Source organism: Neodiprion fabricii, chromosome 3 (assembly GCF_021155785.1).
Source record: "Neodiprion fabricii isolate iyNeoFabr1 chromosome 3, iyNeoFabr1.1, whole genome shotgun sequence".
Taxonomy (NCBI): Eukaryota; Metazoa; Arthropoda; class Insecta; order Hymenoptera; family Diprionidae; genus Neodiprion; species Neodiprion fabricii.
Window position 1 is genome coordinate 1,195,995 of NC_060241.1, and position 22,572 is coordinate 1,218,566.

Consider the following 22,572-nt stretch of genomic DNA (forward strand, 5'->3'; position numbering starts at 1 on the left):
AAATTAGATTGAAGTTTTTCATTCTAGTTGACAAACAGGTTTGACGACTGAATAATTAAAAAACGTAAAACACTGGGTGAGAAGAAACTAAAACAAAAAAATTCCACGAGTCAGATCGGTGATACGTCAAAGCCACTGTAAGGATATCCGATACCTATAAAACTTCGTTTTTCAAATAAAGCGAGACTATTAGAACACTGTTTCTATCAACCTAATCGGGAATAACTTTTCCCCGGGAATGAGACGAGAAGTTTTTCGAATTTGGTTACTTGCCAAACGCGCATATTCGAAGCATTCGATCACCAATCTCCGAGGCTAAGAATCAACCGACCCGCCAAATTGGTGTTCGTTACGGCACGACATCATTGTTCACGGAATCCAACCGGGCACTTTTTCCTTTCACAAACCGAATACCGCAAAAGGACACCAAATACCGTCGATAAAACTAACCTGGACAGAGGTCCTCCGGGTGAGTGAGGAGTCGGTGGTCCCTGATCGTGGTCCTGATGGTGATGCGGCGTCGAGTTTGGATGGTGGGCGTACATGTTCTCGATGTATAGCTGATCGGCGACGCGGTCCGAGTCCTGGAGGCCGTGGGCCTGGGTCGACGGTGGTTGCATCGCGGTCAGATGGGTGAAGGACTGCAGCCGGGCCTGGTCCTGGGAGGGCGAGTAATCACCCGCGTCCTGGGAGGGGTGCCGGTGAGGAGAGAGGCCCGGGTCTTCCCGAGGGCTGCGGCTGGACCCGGGGGAGCTGCCGGTTCGGACCGGCGGCGAGGCGCCGGCGCGTATCTGATGGAGATAGGCCTCCTCGGGGAGGACGCCGTCGAGGTGGTTGTGGCCCCCGCCCCCCGGGAGGTGGGTGAACATCAGGGCCCCGATGCCGGCCTCGCGAGCCCCGACCTGACGCATCGCCGCGGCTATACCGCTGACCCGGTGCTCCTCCTCCTCCTCGGCCTCCTGGTGCTGCTGCTGTTGCTGGTGGTGGTGGTGGTGGTGGTGATGGTGGTGGTGCGGGTGTCGGTGATCGCCGAGGTGCGACTGCTGCTGCTGGTGCTGGTGCTGTTGGTGGTGCTGCTGGTGCTGGTGATGGTGCTGCTCCGTCGGCGAGAGAGCCTCCGTCGCGTACCGATGCATCGTCGAGTGCGGCATGTGACTGTGACCATGCTGGCCCTCCGAGTCCACCGAGACCTCCTCGCCCGCTAGGCTATCCCCACCACCCTCCCCCGTCGACGGGGCCGCTTCTCCCCCCCCGAGAACCACGAAACGCTCATCGCTCCCTCGCTCCGACGGATGGGGATGCACCCGGTTATCCTCGTCGTACTCCGGCGATCCCTCCTCGCCGAGGTAACCCCTTCAACATTTACAAAGGTCATAAAATCCCGGCAATTACATGGAACAAGGCTCGAGAGTCATGGGAGTAGGTGTTTTGGTACGATTGTAACCGCGACGAGACTCGTATGTTGCGGGCATTTTCATGCTTAAACAATGCCGGGGGTAGCCGTTCTTGACAATCCGATCTTACGGACTCCGTATCGTGGATACGACGGAACGGGAATAGTCGGAATAATGGAACCGAGTAGGCACAGAAGTAACTCGAAATTACTCCAACGTCACGGAGTAAGCAATTCACAAAGTGCAAGGGTTAAGAATTTTGTGCTGCAATACGACGACTGACCCGAGGCTACGTCAAGTTTGCGCGATATCTCCAACCTTCATCATCGAGGCCATTAGTCACCTTATAACACTTGAATTTCACCACCAAATTGTCAGCGCATCGTTCGTCTTCCAGGGCTCTCAAAGTTCTTTCAAGCCACTTGAGAGTTTCACCATTTTCAGGCACCGAACAGAGTTATTTAAACCCCGGTTGATCCAAACCCTGAGCTCTTACTTTTACTTCGAATTTTCAGCTGGAATCCGTACCGCGCTAGGCGCGTTGAAGAAAAACGTGCGGCCAACTAAACCGAATTGATTCTTTCAATGAGGACGTGATCGAGTCGATGATTGACACTTGGAACGCAGATTGGTATTACCACATTGCCTGCAGGTGAAGCGGCTTGACTGTGAGTATTTTTCAAAAATTAGCCCGATGAAAGTGACGGTGAAAAACGGTTTGAAAAAAAGAACAGTCAAGAAGTCACCAAGGCAATGTCGCTGATCGTTTCAGCGCCTAATAATAATTACTCAATACGTATATCTGGCTACTTCTTATTGCCACCCTCAAGTGGGCACTCCAATGAAATGCGTGTCTGCACTCGAGAAACGGTGATATAAACGTGACACGAGCTCGATATTCCGTCCGAAGATTTGGTGAATGTTCCCGAGGAATAACGGATCCGGGAGTGACGTATGAAACAGGAACGAAGAGGATGACGTGCCTTCGGCCGACCGTCCGAAAGGTATTACGGGAAAACTACGAGGGGTAAGATTCGGTCCGTGATCCCACGGGCAACGGATCGGATTAAACGGCACTCACCCGAGCTGGTGGAGGGTGTAGCTCGTCCCGTGCTCCTCGTCCTGATCAACGACTCTCCCTGGGAGACCAGCTGCGGCACCGCCGGCGCCATTTTCGAGTCGTCGGTGTCCCGCCTCCAGCACGCCCACGCCGTCCCCACCGTCGTTCGCCGACGGGAAACGCAGCTGGTGCCGACGCCGAGGAGCCGCTGCAGCCGCCGTCGACGACGAGGACGACGAGGAGTCCGGCTCTCCGTTGACGAGTTCCATAGGATGATCGGAGGAATCGGCTCCGGAGAATTCCGTCGGAACGATGACCTGGTTATACTCCATCATGGCTGAAATCAAACGAACCGGGTCGAAATTTAGCGCCTAAAGTTAAAGACAGTAGAGTGGGTTCTATTTCAGTGCAATGTCAGACTTGGACGCTAAAAATTACCGAAACTTCCCAATTTACCGAGCTTAGACTGAAAGTAGGGTATCTTGAGAACCTACTTTAACCCTCCAGAGGTTGGGTTAAACCTGATTGCTCGAAACCCTCATTCGACGCTCAAAATCCTACCTCGCTGATAAAGGTCCGCCGATTCTGATTGAATATGATTGAAATACAAGAAATACGATTAAAACGTACGAAATCAAATTAAAATCCCAATAAACAGGAATTAGTTTACACGTGCGTCCAATCGTATTTTCTCTATATTGAATCGGTTGAAAGGGTTTTTATATTCGTTTTAGGAGTTGGAAGGTCAATGCAGGATTTCCAGGTTCAATTTCCTTCAAAGTAGGTTCATACGAAGCTTGGTAGGGCAAAATGCAGGCGCCAAATTTCGACGTGCCCGGTTTTTGGCCATCGCTACCCAGCGATTAGCGCGCGCAGTCGAAGGTGACGGGCGGACACTGATAACCGAAACGCAGCGACGCTTGATTTTTTTTTCATCGCTTCAATTTCGCTTCATTTCATTGTAACCGGCGGGGCTCAATGTACGTTCGTAAGTATACGTCTACATGGATGTACGTACAAGGTCTAAGTTCACCACGAACAGTGACTCTAGTACTGATATAAACTTTTCGACGACCTTCATGCGCCTCATGTCGTGTACCAATCCCAAATACTCTTATCGCGGACGGTTATAACGACCGACCCAACGAAAATCGTAGATTCATAAAAGAATCCTACCATCCCACCATTACGAATCGCGTCGTAAAGGACTTGGCCAAGAGTCCAGCTGCACTCGCCGAGATCACGTATTGTTAATGCGGTCGGATGCTTTTGAAAAAACTATCCAAGGATGTATGCAGATTCCACCATCATCTGATATCTACGATATTCGCTAAGAAGTATACAAATCGCATTTCAGCAATCACCGACGCTATAGGTCGCGTAATTCAATGACCGCAGTCTCTGTAAATCCTCGGGAAAGAACCTTTTCGCCAGAACGAGTGCCGCGAACTTGAGTAAAGTTACTTTGCGCGTAAACTTTGGGATGAGAACCCGGTCTTCCTTCTTCCTTGGATACCTCCAATCATCGAAATGGTCCTTTCGTCCCGATCGTAGACGATTCGACCACCGGTCACGTTTCGATGACCGCGTCCCTCCAACTCCTCGGGAAAGAAGTTTGTTCCGAAAACGAGTGCCTTGAATTTCTGTGAAATTACTTCGCGCGTAAACCTTGGCATCAGAATCCTGTCTTCCCCTTTTCCCGATACCTTTCGTCCGAATCGGCAAAGTCGGGTGTGAAACGTCCCGTTATACGCGGCACGGCGTCTCGCGGTGCACGCGGTTCGCTACCCCAAAGCCCCCAAGAGCACTGTTGCTATCCAGTACGATACAAAAATAGCCTTATCTTCTTTCACCGCGTTTGTACACGGCGTGCATGTACACAATTTGGTGTCTCTGTGTGTGTGGGAGAGAGAGAGAGAGAGAGAGAGACATGCCACGTACACACTCTCAGCTCTACAGGCGAAGCGAGTCTCTGCGTGCAGGCCTTTTCGGTGTGCGTGCACTACGAGTTTTGTGCGTGAGCTGGCTTCTTCTCTCTCTCTCTCTCTCTCTCTCTCTCTCTTTGTTTCAATATTTCTTTTTCTCTCCGATGATAAAAATATTACTCTTAATTGGTATAATATTCTCCGTTCCCTTCCTCCTCCGCCCCTCGATCAGTCTGACCGCGAGCAATTTATTTATGTAGCTTTTTCACCCGTTCGTTACTTTCTTTTTGCTTTCTTTTTTCCTCGGTTAGCTCGGCTTCTAATTTTCCATCGAGTTGCTCGTTTAAATTATTCTTGAATATTTTATTCCAGAATCGTCGAACTTGTCACTAATGTTGCGTTGAAAACTATTCACGGCACGCAATGCTTCTTGCACAGTCTGTGGAGTTGTGGAAAATCCTGACGAATTGATCCCTAAGAAATTTATCTCGAGTGTTCTTGTTTTATTTTTTTATCATCCTTTGATTTTGAACTAACCAAACTATGGCAACAAAAATGCACGAGCGAATCGTCGAACAAGTGCCAAGAAGATAAAATGGATCGAAAAATAGAGTGAAATTCATTCGCGTCAAAGTACAAATAATAATTTCTTTTTTGGTGTATATATATATACACATGTGTACTCGTCGAGACGATTTAATTAGCGTAGATGTTGATTAATCGCGGCGTTGATTTTGAGCCAGTGAAAGGGGGAATGAAAAAATAAGATGAGCAATAATAAGGAGGAGAATCGGATGCAGCAGGCAATGCAAGCACTGCGGTATCGTCGAGAATATTGTTAACATTGATCTGACATTGTTGACGTTACCTAATCAATTTGGTAAGGTCAGGTTCTCTCGCGTCTCGCGCAGCGCGATTTATCTCCGCGCATTTGATATTCTGCCAACCGTACTTGCGGAGGGGCGATATTGCATTACAACCCGTATCGTTAATTGTGCGGAGACTTGACGAAGGAGGACGAGTTAAGAAAACACATTTTGTTTTTCCCACATCGCGATGAAATTACAATTACTTGACCCGTTGCACATTTTGCGAAATGTATTTCTTGCTGACTCGAGGTTATTAATTACCCTCTTTGCACGTATAATTATACTATCGAGGCCGAAACAAACACGGCCACATTCTCCGTAACAATTTTGCACTGTAATATTATTTTTCATCAACCAGCTCCTCAGCACCGCCCACTCTGGTTATTTTGCAATAATTGCTGGTAAATTGAGATCGTGGCGTAAAATAACCGAGAAATGGAGAAAACTGTTTGCCGTTTGAAAATTGAAGATGTTTCGAAGGAAAAGGGAATGAGAGAGAGAGAGAGAGAGAAAGAGGGAGCGAAAGGGGAGAAGGTCGTATTAAGCCGCGTCTTATCGCACGCATATAAATTTCAAGTATAGATACGCACGAGTAATAATAAAATAAGGTAGCTGATGAGGCAATTTCTCTCCGATTAGTCCGGAGATTGCAAAGACTGATCGATATCTTTGCGCAAGATTTATTAAACGCCAATATAAGCGAATATTTTTTTACCGCACCTAGGCATGCGAATTGGTGAAGAAAAAAAATTTCGCTCCGTTACGAATCGCGCGTCTCAAGAGTGGGGTGCAGAAATTCGAATTTACTCTGTATCGTCTGTACAAATACATACAGATACATGCACGTACGACACACACGGTCAATAACACGCACACGCGCACAATTTTTGCAACGACCCGAACAGCCGTTTGCGTCACTCGTGTCAAAGGGTATAACATACATAATATGTAATGTATCATTGCCGCGTCCGAGATGCTTGGTGAGAATATAAAATCGGCGTTGAAGAACGACAAGGAAAACACTAGAAAAATACAAAGAAGGGAGAAAAACAATCTTTAATTAGCAACGTCATACTTTCTATATGCTGCATAGCGGATAAATATTTCCACGAAAGTGTGTATAATTATTATAATAAATGTTCCGTCCATCGATTATAATATATTAACGATATTTATACACGTATGCGTGTGTATGTATACATACGTCGTTGTTCAAAGTTACGAAAGATCGACGATTTCAACACAATAACTACTCGAGGGAAACGTCTGCGCAGGTTTATGGTTAGCCTGAAAGGAGTTGAACCGCGCCTGCGTGCCATACGGACGCAAACGCATGTAATACAGTTGTAAAATATGGTGTGTGTATAGAGACGTTGAGGAACGGAAGAGGTTTTGTTCGCACGGTTCAAAGGTCCCCGCCCCGCCCAACCCCCTGTCCTCGGTTCCCTGCCCCCTCGTTATCTCCCCGTTTATAACCAACAAAAACTCCCTCTGTCATCCATGACCAGCAGTAAGCTAATATAATACCGATAAACCGTGTCTACATGCATCTGATTTCAAGGAGTCTCAATGATCTCCTTTATCTCCGGCGAGTCGAGCATCGTTCGCGTTAAGATCGTCGACGCAGCTCGTAACGACTTCCCGGACTCGTAATTTCAGCCTGCTGGAATTCATCGATTGCTCTTCGAGAAAACGATCGTCGTGCAGATTTTTTCATCATCCGAGATCGGTGTAACAAAGCACACCGTATCCCGAGCGTTGAGTCTGCTCTAAAATGCGAATGTTGGGGATTCTAAACACGACCAGGCCGTGTTGTGGCTTACAAACTGCAGCTATAACCATGACTGAGGCGGTTTTGCGATCGAGCACAGTCTGTTCATTGTGTGCGCACTGCAGCGCAGTGGTGAACGTGTATCGCGGTAAACCAGTTGACACACATCGTCGCCGAGCGATGTGGATGCACAGAGCCGGTGCAGGATGGAGGCGGCCAGGTTATGCCTGTTTCCGATAAGACTCGGAGGCCAGCCAGGTGTTCGCCAGACGAGCGAGGAATCGCATCGCGCGTGGCCACCTCCGCAAGCCGGCCGTGATCCAGGTCTCTCCCTCTCCTCGTCAAATCGTCTTTTCTCTATTCTCGGTAATCAAACGGTGCACCAAAATTAACCCTCCGTTGGCCATGTGCTTTTTTCTACACACCGTTGGCCAACGTATACGAATTCGTCGACAACCGTTTTTCACCCATTTAAATATTCAGCGATATAATGATGAAAAATTAATCAAGAGCGAGAAGTCGAGTCGCGCGACCGTTCGGCGGAAGGTCAGACTGGACGAATTGGTATATACGCTGGCCAACGGAGGGTTAATTAACACGGATTTCTGCGAAGCCGGTGGTGGGAAGATTGCGCGGTAAGTCAAACTCGACTATCGCGGTGTGTAATCGGCGGGGTGAGAGCGGCTACGACGATACCTGCTCCCGAATAAATCGCTGTTGGATATCGCTTGGCCGGTTTATAAACGAGACGCGTATCTCCGCGTTATACGTTACACTACGGTTACGCAGAGGCTGGCTATGATAGCTTTGGAGTAGAAATAGTGATAGCGCAATCGCGCAGTCCATTCATCCCGAGGAGCTTGAGGCGTCGCGGCAAACGACGATAGCCGCTAATCTGCGCTCGGGCCATTCGAGTGTCCCACTGGCCGTGTGCCTTTTCGCATTTCGCGGAGAGACTGTGAATGAGAACGGAACGATGAGACAGGTCGTCGGGAGGTGAGAGGACCCAAAGCCGCCAAGAAGCGCGACGGACCGCAGGGAACATCTCGCGGTGATAACCGGGATAGAGAAGCGATACAAGGACGGATAAGAGCGGCGATGCGATAGGAGCTTGGACGGCACGCGACCGCGATACGAGCTGCCACAATGTGCCGCGTTACACGCGATATCTGCGTATTACCCTGCGTGTGTACGAACCATCCTCGTGTGTACGAATAAACCAACGACTCGAGGAGTTATCGTCTCCGACGTCGAGAGGCTGCTTCTTCTTCGTCCAGCTCCGCACCTTGGTCACCGTACCGTGATGCATTTCCACATCCACGTCCGCATCCAGAGCGGGCTATCGCTGCCCGACGATCGCAGCTTCGTCATCTCGGGGATTCCGTCGACCGCAAAACGGCATCCTTTTTTTCCCGATTACTAATTCTCCGAAGCTTATTTCAAGCACTCGTCATGAGCTGCGGCTACGTCGAGTTACCGTTGAGCCGGCATCACCCGGAAGCGGTCGTCCATCGAACTTGATCGTCGATTCGTCACGCTCGCCGAGACAGCCACGGGATCGAACAACACTCGGTGTCTTTTGGTCCAGTGGTTCTGGACGAAGCTTTTCGAAAACATTGTCGAGTTTCTCTTTCTTTCCAGGCTGGAAGAATGACGACGCGTTTACGTCAGGCTAGCGAGTGTGTTGGTGCCACTGAACTCTAGCGACCCGTGACGATCTTTGTACCGTCCATCCCCCGGAAAATGTAGATGAGTGTGCGTTTAATACGTTCAACAAATATTCCACGATTGGAAATACTCGCCTTCTTATCGCCTTCTATCCACACGGAGAGACTACAGCGGCTTCTGAGCGTCGTTCTTTTGTCCACGTTCCTTCTTTCTCTCCTATTCTCATACTCGACGCAATAATAATCGTTCCGTCGTGAAATTGAGAATCAGGCAACGCCCGCGCTCAGCGCGATGTTGAATACGGTATGACGAGCTTGTAAAACAGTAAAAACCATAACACAGAACGAACATTGAGTCGCGAACACCTGCCGGCATGCCGCGATAGTTTAATTAAATGATTAATGAAATCTCTTACGGTGACCACGCTCTCCGAGCTCCACGTGCCTGATCCTCGACTCAGACTGCGATTGGAGAACAGTCGTTCATTCGCATAAGCCCGAGTTGAAATTCAACGCCTGCATTTCACCCGAACAAGGTCCGTTTGAACCTACTTTGATGGAAGCTGAACCTAGAAATCCTACATTAACCCTCTGGCTCCGCAAAATTTATGAACAAACCCTACGCTGAACCTCCAATTCTTGAAAATGAAAGTACCGAACCCTACTTTGACGATCTCGGTTGACGATTGAACCTATTTTGACGCCATTTGATCTCCAGCTCCTCCATTGGACCTGTAACTCCTCCTCTATAGGTACATTATTACATTCAAATGTTTACAACGATTAATCAAAGGGCTATTTCAACATGATTTTGATTTCACGCGTTTTAATCGTCCTTTTTTTATTTCAATCACAATCAAACAGAATCGGTGGACATTTATCAGCGGGATAGAATTTTGAACCTCTGTAGGGTTGAAGCAGGTTCCAAACTGGGATCTGATGTTACATTGGAACAGAACCTTCTGTACTATCTTGAAACCCTACGTAAGGTTTACAGTAGGCGCTAAATTTCGACTCGGAGACTGACTATCGACATCGCCCCAATAATCAGTCATATGCTAGATGAACGGGAAAGTTAACTTGTAAATTTCGAAACCACCTCGACTCGAGATGTGATCTATCTCATAATCCTTATACAGCTGTACAAGAAAATTAGAATGAGAAACAAAGAAGGGAAACGTAACCACGGTGACATGTGACGTCAAATCCGAATGATTCACCGCAAAGAATGGCACGAGGTTGGACTGCAGCGAGGACAGTGACAAATCGGTAAAAGCTGACAAAGACCATTCGGGCAAAAATGCGCAGTGTGTATCGAAGTGTGGAAAAGCGTCTAATTGCATGTGGGGGAGTGGAGGCGGAGGTCACCTCGTACCTACCTGAAACTTAAAAAATTCCAAGACCGCGCCCCGGTAATTGACTGAAGCGACCAAAGAGGGAGAGAGAGAGAGAGAGAGAAAAGGAAAGAATTGAGGAAATCTGCCCCAAGTCACGAGACTGGTAAGTGCAGCTCAGCGGACTACCGACTGCAGGAAGTCGTATCTGAACGCGAGCGTCTATCGCGAAGCGAACCCTCGTGCTTTCACTCCAGACGGAGATCTTCGGGACGACCGAACGACTCCATCCATCCCCTATCTCTCGCTATCTCGAAACACCGGCTCAAAGTGCCTCGCGAAGTTCGGAAGGCCTCGGAGCGATAGGACCTCACCCGATAACCGCGTTCCGGTCAAGGCCGCGTCGTGTCGAGGACTCGCCCGAATTCACAGACGGTGATTCTCGCTACGTTCGTCTCGTATTTCCACCCTCGGATACTCCTCGAATCGAGATCCTCGTTATGCTCTCCGTTATGTTCTCGAGGAGAGGTCACTAACCCCCTGCATTTATCTCGGCCTCTTCCGTTGGCGGACTCGAGACCGTCCGTCCGTCTGTCTGTCTGGTCCAGCGGCTGAAAACATCTCGCTCGGCATCATCTCGCCTTGGTTGTAAACAAACGGAGCCTCGTCTCGATCTCGAGGATCCCCGACGTTTTTAAGGACCTCCGCAATTCCGCGGGTGAAAATCTATTCCAACCTCGATGTTTGTTGTCTCAGCCTTTCTCACTCCGAAATTCTGGAGAGCCTCGGGCGGATTATCGAGGCTCTTCGCACGTTCCGAGTATTTGAATACAAGGATTTAAACCTTCTTTAAAGACTCGAGTCTTTCGACTTCCAGAGCCGAAGGTGTCTCGCAGTTGCGAATATCGTTCATTGGTTGGTTCGCTGCATGAATGCCCGGCAAAGTCGAGAAGGTGGAAAATTACTCCAGGCCAGGTTACTCTTGTAACGGAATTCCCGTTCTCGGTTACAATAATTAATATTAGATGTTGAATAATTTTTATGCGATGGAAGAAAAAGTACGGTAACTTGAGCGAATCGTCTAAATTATCTTTCCTACCTTGTATATTGTAAATTCGGTATTTGGTGCATAAATACAATATTTAGTTTAAAAAATAAAAGTATACGTGTAAAAACTCATCATTATTGTCCCGTGTGGAAATTGGCATCGTTTTCGCTTCGTTCGATTTATTTGATTTCCATATTTCGCCTTTAATAATTCCAAGTTATTTGTTTTCGTACGAAACAAAAATGACAGAAATCAAAAAAGACTGTTCGTTCTCGCCACGTAAAGGGACCTCGGTGAAACCGCATGGACGCGAGCTTCTTACAAACGATTTTCAAAAGCCCTGAAAACACTTTTCACCGTAAACGGTTTACTTCGTACAACAGCAAGTGTCATCCTTAAAACATGCAAAGCTTTTACTCGCAGCTGTTCGCTTCTACTCAGAAATTGCAATTTTTTTATTTGTAACATCGTTGGAGTCGACGTGCGATACGATTGCTAAATTGTTCAAATTGTATTTGACTCTGGCGTGATTTGACTTAGCGATGTATAACTCTGAACGCGGGAAACACGCGAAGCGAACGCGGCTCACATCCAAGGATCGCTGTTGGCGGTGTGAGGAACACAGGATCCCTTCATCCAGGATTTCCTATTAGACGTACCTGCATCCAGGACTAGTTCAAACAGCCGAGGAGGGGGTATAAAAGCTGCGGTTATTAGCCGCGGGCGTGCCAGGAAGAAACAATGCCGGAGGGTCGGCCTGCGGATGGTGTCATAAAAGTTTTGGAAAAAGCCGCGAAGGCTCGCAACTCTCGTTTGCGGCTCACCCCGGGCCCGTCAGAGGCAGGTACCGGAAGTTGACCCTCGCCTCAGTTCCTAGTCCACAAAATATTTGCCATTTTCCTCATCCGCCGCGCCCGAGAAACCATCGTATTTTCGTCCCACCCTCCGCATGCACACACGGCACGTTGTTTGCTTTCTCGTCACCTTTCCTCTTTTATTCTCTTTACATTTTTCTTCTTCTGTCTTTCGTTACCGAGGCTTATGCTTAAGACCCGAATCTTCGCCGATGTGCCATCGCCGCACGCTTTTCCCCTCGTGATTTCGTAAATTTTCTTTCCTCTCTTTTCTTCTGTCTATCTGCCTTGAGCAATTTTTCTTCGCCGCGTTGATAAGGCGACGAGACTTTGTTTTTAGGAAAAAATCGAACCTCGAATGGTACGAGAAGAATTATGACATTTTTCATTCTCCTCAACGTTGAGAATGCGATACCTAATCTCGCGGTAGTTAGAAGTGTCAGGTCTGGTGTGCGAGTGGTTGTATAATAGCTGTGATAGATCAAAAGCCGGGATGCATTGGTCGGGGGATTGGAAAACGCGTTGCAGACTGGTTTGAAATATTTTGACACAAGTTAGAATTCGAACCGAGAAACGATTGATTATCGTCCCTTTCCTCCTCGCACTAATTCGTTTTCGAGTATACATTCTTAAATTACATATTACGTTGACAATTTTTCAAGTCACGAGCGGTTTTCTTCAAAAAGCCCCACCCCTAACCCCTCAAAAAAAAAAAAGAAAAAGAAAAAGGCTGGTCAACGCATAACCAGGGACAGAAAAAACAGCCAGACTAGAATTAAAAACAAAAAAAAAATAAAATAAAAAAACTCGGCATGATTTATTCCCTATTCGAATATACATCTACGTGCGTGATGCGTGAAAAGGACTCTCTATATTCGAGTGTGAAGAAGAGTCAACCGATATGCATGCATATGCGGGAGGGATTTTTTTTTTCTTTTTTTTTTTTTATTCTCCTTGCAGCGCGAAAAACGCTAGCCAGACAGCACGACGTGTTTCAAAAATTATATACTCGTGTCTGCAACATATATTCAACGCTATATAATATGCCTGAACATTGACGTCGAGTAATTTGAAACTCGGTCCTGTCCCGAAACCCAGCGAGCTTACTTGGCACTTGCAGCAGCGCAGCTGGACGTCTCAGGATTGGTGACAAGTGCCGAATCGTTTTTTTTTCCTCCCTTTCTTTTTATTTTCAAATTCCTTTTTTTTTAGAGAGAGAGAGAGAGAGAGAGAGAGAGAGAGAGAGAGAGAGAAAGAGGGAGAAACGATCGCTTTAACGAATTTGTTGCCATGTATCTGATCCTTTTCTCTCTGTTTTTTTTTCTTCTTTTCCGACTCTTTTCTTCGTCGCCTCTAAAATTCAACACAATATACTCAAAGTTCGATCGTAAACCGTCTTCTCCGACGCAACAAAACATTAACGAGGCACGAACCAATATCTAACAGTCGCAATAGGCATATATGTATATACACGACACGCGGACTTCGTCAGGGTTTTTGTATAGTAAACGCCAGTGACTTGCGCACTTAAGAAGAATTATTCCTTACCGCTGTCAGTTTTCAAAGGGACGATGAAAAACGTGAAGAAAAGTCCATAGAAAGGCGAAAAATCAGTGAAAAAAGCACGGTGGTGTTGAAAAAAAAAATTATTTTTTTACTCTTCAACGCCATAATTATGCGGCAGCGTTTTTCTGCAAAGCCGTTGAAATTTTTGACAAGAGATTATAAAATTGTTTGGGAGAAGAAAAGGTCGAGAAAATGAATCAGCCTCCTTCGAAATTCAACAATAATCTGATTACCCGACACACAGCTAATTTTACAAATCAACGAACGATGAAACATGCAAGTCGAATGAAGTCCGAAAAGAGGTGAAACGAAAAAACAAAAAAAAAAAAAAAAGAAGACGAAAACGAAAACGGTGAAAGCGTCGATCGTAAATCTGTGGACCAATTAAAATCGGGGATGCACGAGCGCGACGTTGTTTTAAAAGGGGGGCAAAAAATTGTGACTGACTGGAAATAATATAATGCCCGACTAATGGGCCCGACATCGGAGGTTGAGGCCCCTCGTACGCGTATCCGTCATCCGGGGCGTCGGGGAGCCGCCGCGGCCTCTAACCCCTCCGACCCACCCCGTGACTGATTTACAGCCCCGTCCGGACCCAAATCACCCCGGCGTCTGACCCCCAAAACTCGACCCTGAGAGGACTGAGCCTTCGCAGCCATCCGCCGCCTCCTCGTCTTCCTTTTCTCCGCTCTTTTCCCTTTCCCCCTGTATATTCTTATTATTTTTCCCGGCATGCATCTTACGCACTCCGCATGCCTGCTTAAATTAACAGAGAGAACAAGTTACGCACGATTTACAGAATTCTGGTTTTAATGCCCCACTTGTTCCACTAATCGAAACTAAAATCCACTTAAACTCGCGTTTTCGGACGGACTTTATGACCGTTTAGGGTCCTCGCCTTCGCTCCGTTTTCTAGATTTCTTTACTTTCGTTTTATCACCTAATTTTCTCGACCGAACTGGGGGCGAAAAAAGAAAAAAGAAAAAAAAAACGCCGTGCGACATAGAACGAAATTAACATAAGCCACTCTTTATAATACCTGACAACTCTGATTTTTTAAACAATCATTGACACTGTATGTTGCGTTCTTTAAATTATACCACATCAATCTGCGGGGCGTCCCAATGAAAACTTTTCCGACCTCCAAATGAAGACCACCCCCCTAATATATATATATATATATATATATATATATATATATATATATATATATAGAATGGAATCGGAAGAAACAACAGATACCGTGGAATCGGCCTTTAAGATTTTTGTAAATATTTGAAACGGTATTGAAAAGTGTACTCTGTTCACGGGATGTTTATTTTTACCATTTCTATTTTCAATACTCATTGCACGAACTAAAGCGTAGAGCGGCAAAACCGAACACAACACGACGCATTTTATCCTGAAGCGTGCCAGTTTGAAGGCGGAAATCCGGTCTTCCCGAACGCCGCAATGCGGCCCAAACCGATAACGAAATCAACGGATCGTGTTTGGGCCCGTGAATAAGCGGAGCGGTTGGGATCGAGCTACTAATTGCCGGACACGCCGAGATACCACAGAATTTTAATTAGTCACCACTCTTAAAATCGCCTCTTTCGACCTCAAACCTCGAGGTAGAATAAAAAATAATTCACCAGCAAAGCTGAAGAAATCGTCGCCGAGGCTTTTCTCGGTCTCTTCGCTTCTTCGGGTCTGTCGTTATTATACCTGGAGAGAGGGTGAAGAAAGAGGGTGGGAGAAAATCAGCAAATATTTGCCTCGTTATTACTTTACTCTGGCTGCGATCGAGCCTCGCTTTTGTTCACCGCTTGCAGGGTCGGGATGAGCCAAGCCGACGCTTACTAAACTAACACTCTCGACTGCTGATCGTTTATTGCCCGATGATGATGATATACAACCCTTCGAATAATAATAAGAAGAACGATGTGAAATCGAAGAATGGGAAAAAATTTGTCAAATTTTTTATTGCATTATGTTCGTCGTAAGAAACCCGAGTGAAAAAATATGGGAGAATTGTCGATGCGTGTATTCAGGAAAGTGAAGCAGATAAGGGCAACAGGAAAAAGGACGAAGTTCGTCAGTGACGCGAGGGAAGAATCGTACGCCGTTTTTAGAATTGAGATCGAGATTCTCTCGCTGCGCAGCCGCGACGCTCCAAGTTTTGTCCTCCGTTATCAGCCGGTCAGTCTCTGCAGCATCGGTTATCAATTCGCGTTGCGATGCCGAGGCGTATGTCTCACACTCACACAAAGACTGGGGCGTTTATTCATCTCGGCGAATATTACAGTCGGCGTAATTGCGGAATATTCCAACACGCGATCGGATTTTCTTATTATTCGCAGGATATTTATTGTTGAAGAATTATGATTACGGCGTATCGTGTTAATTAATTGTAGTTGCAAAGAATACAGCGTCGCGAGTCGAGATCGTGAGACTAGGATTAAGCGAGAGAGAGAGAGAGAGAGAGAGAGAGAGAGAGAGATTTTAACGACAAGTTGAATAACAAAAACCGATCGAACAACAACAAGTTCATGAATCGACTTTCACTCTCTCCCTCCCTCTCTCAACTCTTTTCGTCTCTCTTTCTCCGGTTTATGAAAAGATTCGCGGATCTCGCCACAGATGGCACGAGTTCGCAGAAAAAATGCGGACACTGCCTGTAACGGCGTCGAGTCGATAATAATAATAACAATAACAATTTATCTTTCAGCTCTGTGTTTATAACAAAATTATAATTGGTAGACAAATTGTTATCGAGTTGAAGAAAATTCAGTTCCACATTTCGTTTCGGCTGTTGTAGAAAAATCAATGAAAAATGTTTCGAACAATTGTGAAGAAAAAATTGCGGCAAAATCGGAAAGAGCTTTCGATTCGTGGCATTGATTTGGCGCGGAATGCCTTGTATCGGGCGCTGCAGTTAGCGCTGGCAAATGACTTCTGCGTTCGGCTGCAAAGCACGAGTAAAAGCGTACGCGTTGTACGACGCGTACGGATGCAGGTATATGGCGAAGCGTAGGGTAACCTAGTTGCATTGTTTCATGCGTCACACCGTAAAATCACTAAATCAGCCGTTCCCCGACTCCTCCTCCCCCTCCTTCGGCTAGTTTTCTGCCAATGTTAAACCAGAGCGAGAATACATCCAAGCTACGTTTCAGCCTCGACTTTATTCAATTACAATCGAGCCAATATGGCGTCGCATCGGGCAATCAGCTGATCGCTCGAAGACAATTGCGGGAACATCGATGGGCCGAAAACTTGATGCAAGCTGTTGGCTTTTTCAATTACCGCGTTATTTTGTTCCGTAGAAGAAATACGCGATGAAAAATCACTCGCATGATTAAATGCGACCAATTTATAGGTTGGGATGTTCTTCGATTCCGCCACCAGTTGCTGCGGGACTTTGCGTTTTAACTCGCTTGTTCGTTTCAATGTTCGAAATCTCTCCTTGTACTCATTGCTCCTATCTTATACAGGCAATACAAGGCACATCGATACAGAAGATCGTTTTCGGTTTCGTTATTCGCTGCGTATCGTCGGACGTGAACGCGCCTTTACGTTTTGCGTTCCGGACGGAACTGCGACGTTAACTGCAACTGCAACTGCAACTGCGGGTAGGTATATAAAGTGGATATTGCGTTACGTAGCCGCCTGCGAGGCCTGTTCGTGCACACAGGTATATAATACCATATGCGGACAGGTAATACAGGCATGCAGGCATGACCTATGCACAAATAGGAACAATAATCAGCGCTGCGACATTTCCTTATGGTACTCGTAAAATATTGTCGGTGTACACCTTCGCTATACCGCTGTCGCGCTTTGCATTCTTTCTTTCTTCCTTTTTCCCTAAACTATTTTTTCCACTTCGCTTCTCCGTCTTTCGCATACCGCTGTACGTACCTGTTAGTGATGCAACGAATGTACATTTTCAAATCTGGCGCCATTTCTCTCCGTGGCTAAAAATTGACAATTGATTGAGACTGACGGGTACACCGTGCGAGTCGCAGGCACGCATTGGCGCCGTTTGCATCTTATTCTGGAAATTGCCTAATCGAATTATTTAACGACAAATTGATGACGGAAACAAATCAATTTTGAGGTCAGAGTGCGATTCAAACGCAAAGACAAACTTTTATAATAAAGGTTCATTATCGAACTAATGTTTTTTGTCTTACTTAATATTATTTTCACAATTTTTACAAGCAAAATATGAAATATCCGCGACGGTCAAATGATTTTTGCGAACGTCGAGAAATGTGCGAATATTCGTTACATCGCTACAGTTACCTACGTTACATGTCGATTTCTCCTTGTCCAGATATTTAAATCGAACAACCCTATCGTTCCTCTTTATTTCGCGTTCTCTATTTTCCATTATAATATTTTCCCTTCTTTCCACGATCTTTCCTTCTTGAATTATTCAATTTTTTTCACTCTGCACATCGTCTCTACAGTCTATAATTTCAAAAGAATACAATTGCCGTGTATAAGAAAAGAAAGAAGGGATGAACACGTTTTCAGGATTAATTCCATATTGCAACGGTTTTCCAACCTCTCCTTGTGTTTGCACGCCATGTATTATTTGAGCATATGTATTACGGTGTCGGTATACATGGATGTTTGAGTCCCTATGTACGAACTGACAACGTTTCCTCAGCTGCGCGGACGAGATAACCACGTGAAATGGGCGTACATTCTGGGCGGGATTCGATTCCTCAGGGACTCCCGGGAGGATTCTACTCCGATCGTTAACACAGCGCACGTCCGCTCTGACAGCAGCTACCGTAAGCTCTAAGTTGCAAAAAGGAATTAGCGGAACACGTGTGCAAGGGATCGCCGCCTTATAATACCTTCACGTCATGCCATGCAAAAGCAACAAGCTTCTGCGATGGAGGAAGAGAGGAATGACAATCGGAATAATTTAGTCACAATCACGTGCCTTTACCCATCCCTCGAATGTTAAATTTTAATAATAATAATGCCCAAAAGTTATCAATAAATTTTAGCATAAAGTATCAACTCTTTTGGTTGAGAATTTATAGCCAGTAAATTCTTAACGATCGTCAAAACGACCACCCACTGGAGGGGATGATCCGATAGTTTTGAAAAGATCTCGATGATGGATCGAGAGAAAACAACGTTGATCTATACGAGGAAACGAAGTGAAAATAGTAGATGGTCAAAATGGTACACGTGTCTAGGTACCTACGTCACGTGTCACTGGAAGTACGACTTTTCATCCCAAGAAACAAGAAAAACGAAAGGGGGGGAAAATACCTCGTTAAGCGTAGAAACACAAGACACTACAAATTTCCTCACAACGACAACCATCCCCGGATAATTGCTTGCTTATTTTCCCCTCACCGGGACAAATATCCGCGCCCCGCCTCTCGAGGATCTTCTACCCTTTGCACGGAGATCCTGAAGATAAGAAAGCGTCGGAGGCTCCTCCACGAGGCGGAGATGAGCTTATTGTTCGTTAGCCGAGCCCTGTTTTCCCTCGAAAATTGGAAATTCGAGGTTTTCAAAAGGCGAGTCGACTCTCGCCGGGAAAGGAAAGAGAGAGAGCTGGTCAGTGCTGATAGGAGCCCGCATGGAGCGTGCAGGCGACTTGGTCCTCAGCTCCGTGGTTTCCGTTCAGTGACGCCCAACGACCGTTTTCCCTTATCAATTCACGGGGGTTCCAGCTGTCGTCGCCCGCCACTCTTGCCGCGGCTCGTTGTAATATTGCTCCGCATTCACAGCGTGTCTGAATGTTTGCTCCGTTTTTTCGTCACCGCCTCGGAACGGAACAAGCCTGCAGCCCTGTCGGACGATAACGAATTTCAGCTATCGTTTCTCACATTTTTTATCCCTTCATTTTATTATGCGTTCGTTTAATTGGTTTGGACACGTGAATGTCCAGGAGATGAATTTTGGAGCGAATTTTATACAGCGTTGTACAGTTTTGTGATGGAGGTATAATATTCGATATCGAAGATTACCGAGGGAATGGTGAATTGTTAGGGGCGGGGTTCAAATTCCGAATTTCGAAAGTTTCGAAAGCGCCAAATTCCCAATTTTTTGGCTGTGAAACGGAGCAAAGAAATCAAACTTTGAAAAAACATCAAGTTTCGTATGGTCCGAAACTCGACGCTCAAAGTTCCGAAAGTGCGAATATGAGAAAATTGAAAAATCTGAAATATCGAAATTCTAAATGATCCAAGATTCTCAAATTCGGCACATCAACCCTACAGTACAACAAACGATTGAAACCAGATTTCCAAATTCATTTCCACCAGCGACATGGTAGGGATTGGAAAAGGAAAAGCTGAAGAGAGAGGTAACGCGTAACAATGGTGTCGGTTTATCTCTCCGACCTTGGCTAATCTTTCGCCACAAAGATTACCCTATCGCCGATCGCTTACTATGCTTGGCTATAGTCACACACGCACGGTTGTGACGCTTGCATCTGTCCCTGTGTAATCCACGTAGCACGTACTTTACACACGCGTCGAAGATACGTTGGCGCAAACCGTTTGATTGGCTATCTCGTTCGCCTTCTTTTTCCTTCGCTCACTTCTTCATTCATACTTTTTTTCGCACGTTCCTCGCTCAGCGATGACTTTCAGCTCTGACTCAAAAATCTAGGCCAAGTGCGTATCGCGCTTCAATTTTGTAAATGATTCGATGCGGGCTCACCAAGGCACTTGTGTCTAATTGCAATTAATCTTCTAATGCAGAAGCCAGTCTCTGTTCGTGTTTCATGTTTATTATGTTCCAAGTGACTTTAGTTTTCGATGTCAGCATTATCCGTAATTTCAATCGCGACATCCGTTCGTCTGGACCCTAAAAAAATCATCCTGCTTATAAAATTATTCGTCGGACTCAACTCGTACGTTTAGCTTTTCCGACTTCCGAATAAAAACAGCCGCATTCCGCTGCGTAGTATCGCGTTCTATTGGGCGCGTAACAAGGCATTGAAATAAAGAAAGAGAGACGGAGAAAGGATGCAAAAGGGAGCAAAAGAGGAGCGCGCGGAGAGCGTGTTGTTGGGTATCGAATTTTATCGCACCGCCATGGCGGGGGATACGCGTATCATTATCTTCCGAGATAGCACCTTGGCATTCGTTAATAGGAGACGCACACCCACCCACGCTCCTCGTCGTCAGCGCGTAATAATATTGTTTAAACAACCACGACGTGACGACGTCTCTCGCTCCGGAACTCAAGCGTCAACCTCCACCTCCGCGTCGCCGCGTCGTCATCCAATTCTTACGAGTACGGTTGGTCTTCCTCGTATTTTACAATTCGACATACGATCTCTTCCAGTGTCATTTTCCCTCCCCTTGTTTCGACCTTTTTCTCCCTTCCCTTCACCTCCCTCTCGGTGTCAGATTCTAAATTGATCCGCACTGGAACCGAACGATCTTTTCCGAGACTTCTGCGAAAAAATCCCTCTTGGCAATGTAGATTCCACAACTGTCATGACGAGTATGTGTACGGACAGCACTTTTTTGGAGTCGAATCTACATCAGTTGTGGTAGATCAATATAAGCGTATCGTAACTCTCTGTAGTGGTGTTCTATCTTTTATTATCGGATTTGTTAATCTTGCCACAATTGCCGTACGTTAAACTCCAAAAAAGTGCTGTACACATATTTACCGCAAGAAATGTAGAATCTAAATTATATTTCTTTCCACGCAGGAGCTGGAATTTGTCGACATTCGGTTTCTCTACTGATCAATAAACGAGTTCATTCGATGAAGAATTTGTTGAAAAAGTCGTTACGTTGACATTCATCGATGAAACGGTTAACCAAGCAAAAAAAAAAAAAAACCATCCAGGTTCGTTGAAAAAGAAAACTCTGATTCTTTGGTGAGTGTATAATTACAGTTTGAAAATTTCGTCAAACAAATATAGAAAATCGAGAGGAGAATCGAGGCTGAAGTTAGTAACGTTAACGTATGGAAACGTTGAAAGAAAAATGATTATTTTAAATCAGAATAATCTCAGTTCGTTGATGCTGCATTAACGGTTTAGCAAGTTTCCCGTAACCCCCAAAGTAGCGAAATAAGGACTTTCTCCAAAGATACGCGTCGTTGGAATAAAGCAGCCGAGTTCGGCCGATGAGGAGAATCGCACGTGGAGGATCCCGAAGTGAATTGGAAGCAGTTCCTCGGCCGGCAGTTTGGCATTCGGTATCGCGGATGGAAGATAAGGGGTATCGGTTCCCCGGTTTATAAACGCACACCGAGCAGTCATTCGCGCGATTGTGCATGCAGCCGGGGCACATAACCAAGATAGAAAACCCGTACGTACACGCTTACTACGGGAGATATCGTGCGTTTCCACTATCTGGCCGTGGCGTGTGTTGGTGAGGCATTATCACTGCATATTTCATGAAATCAGTATACCGGGGAGGAGTGCCAGCCGACTTACTGGCTTGCCTCAGTAGCCCGCGATCGCCGTTTAAAGAAGTTTTACTCGAGGCACGCTCTCCTCTTTCGATCACCCGTGTGATCCTCGAGTCGCTCCTTCGACTGGATCAACCTCCGGCTTGAGGGGTCCTTTGGCCAAGTGGACAAAGTGAGACGGTGAGAACTCGGTCTCGGGTTCGTCGCCGCTCCATTTTCGACCACGGAATGAAAAGGGGGAAACGTTTCCCGTGCAGTGACCGGTGTGACGTGAAGTTGGTGGAAATTCGGAGAGTCAGAAATTCCGACCTCCTCCCCAATAGAGTGCGCGTTTCGACGCCAGTCTGGCCGAGGTTCTGGACTATCGAACCCGGAACATGTATTTTTGTTTGTCACCGTTACCGATGGCTCACCTCAAACATTTGCTTTAGGCACGGTTCACGATCCCTCGAAGATGGATCGAACGATCGGCTTCTTCGTCATCTTACCGCGCAGAGTTCGCACCGTTTAAGGAAAAAGTGCCCTCTGTAACTATGCTGTTGGAACTATCGTATACGAGGTGTGTTGAAAAAATAACGGAAATTTTGTAACTTTGCGTGTCGCGTTAGTCCGATTAGCGCGATTTTTTCGTTGTTGTGTTGGTAAACGTTTCTGTAAAGTTTCCGTACCGCCTTAGTCGTGTTGGAT

General features: G+C 46.2%; 1 protein-coding gene across 2 annotated transcripts in view; it reads right to left on the reverse strand.

Annotated features, from left to right (window-relative positions):
- LOC124177167 (box A-binding factor-like) overlaps positions 1-22,572 on the reverse strand; it is a 59,485-nt gene that overhangs the window by 30,014 nt on the left and 6,899 nt on the right. For both annotated transcript variants that reach the window (XM_046559244.1, XM_046559243.1), the window contains exons 2-3: positions 2,476-2,791; positions 451-1,353 (exon numbers count right to left, since the gene is read on the reverse strand). In XM_046559244.1, the coding sequence (XP_046415200.1) occupies positions 451-1,353; positions 2,476-2,791 (1,219 nt within the window). The remainder of the gene's footprint in view (positions 1-450; positions 1,354-2,475; positions 2,792-22,572) is intronic.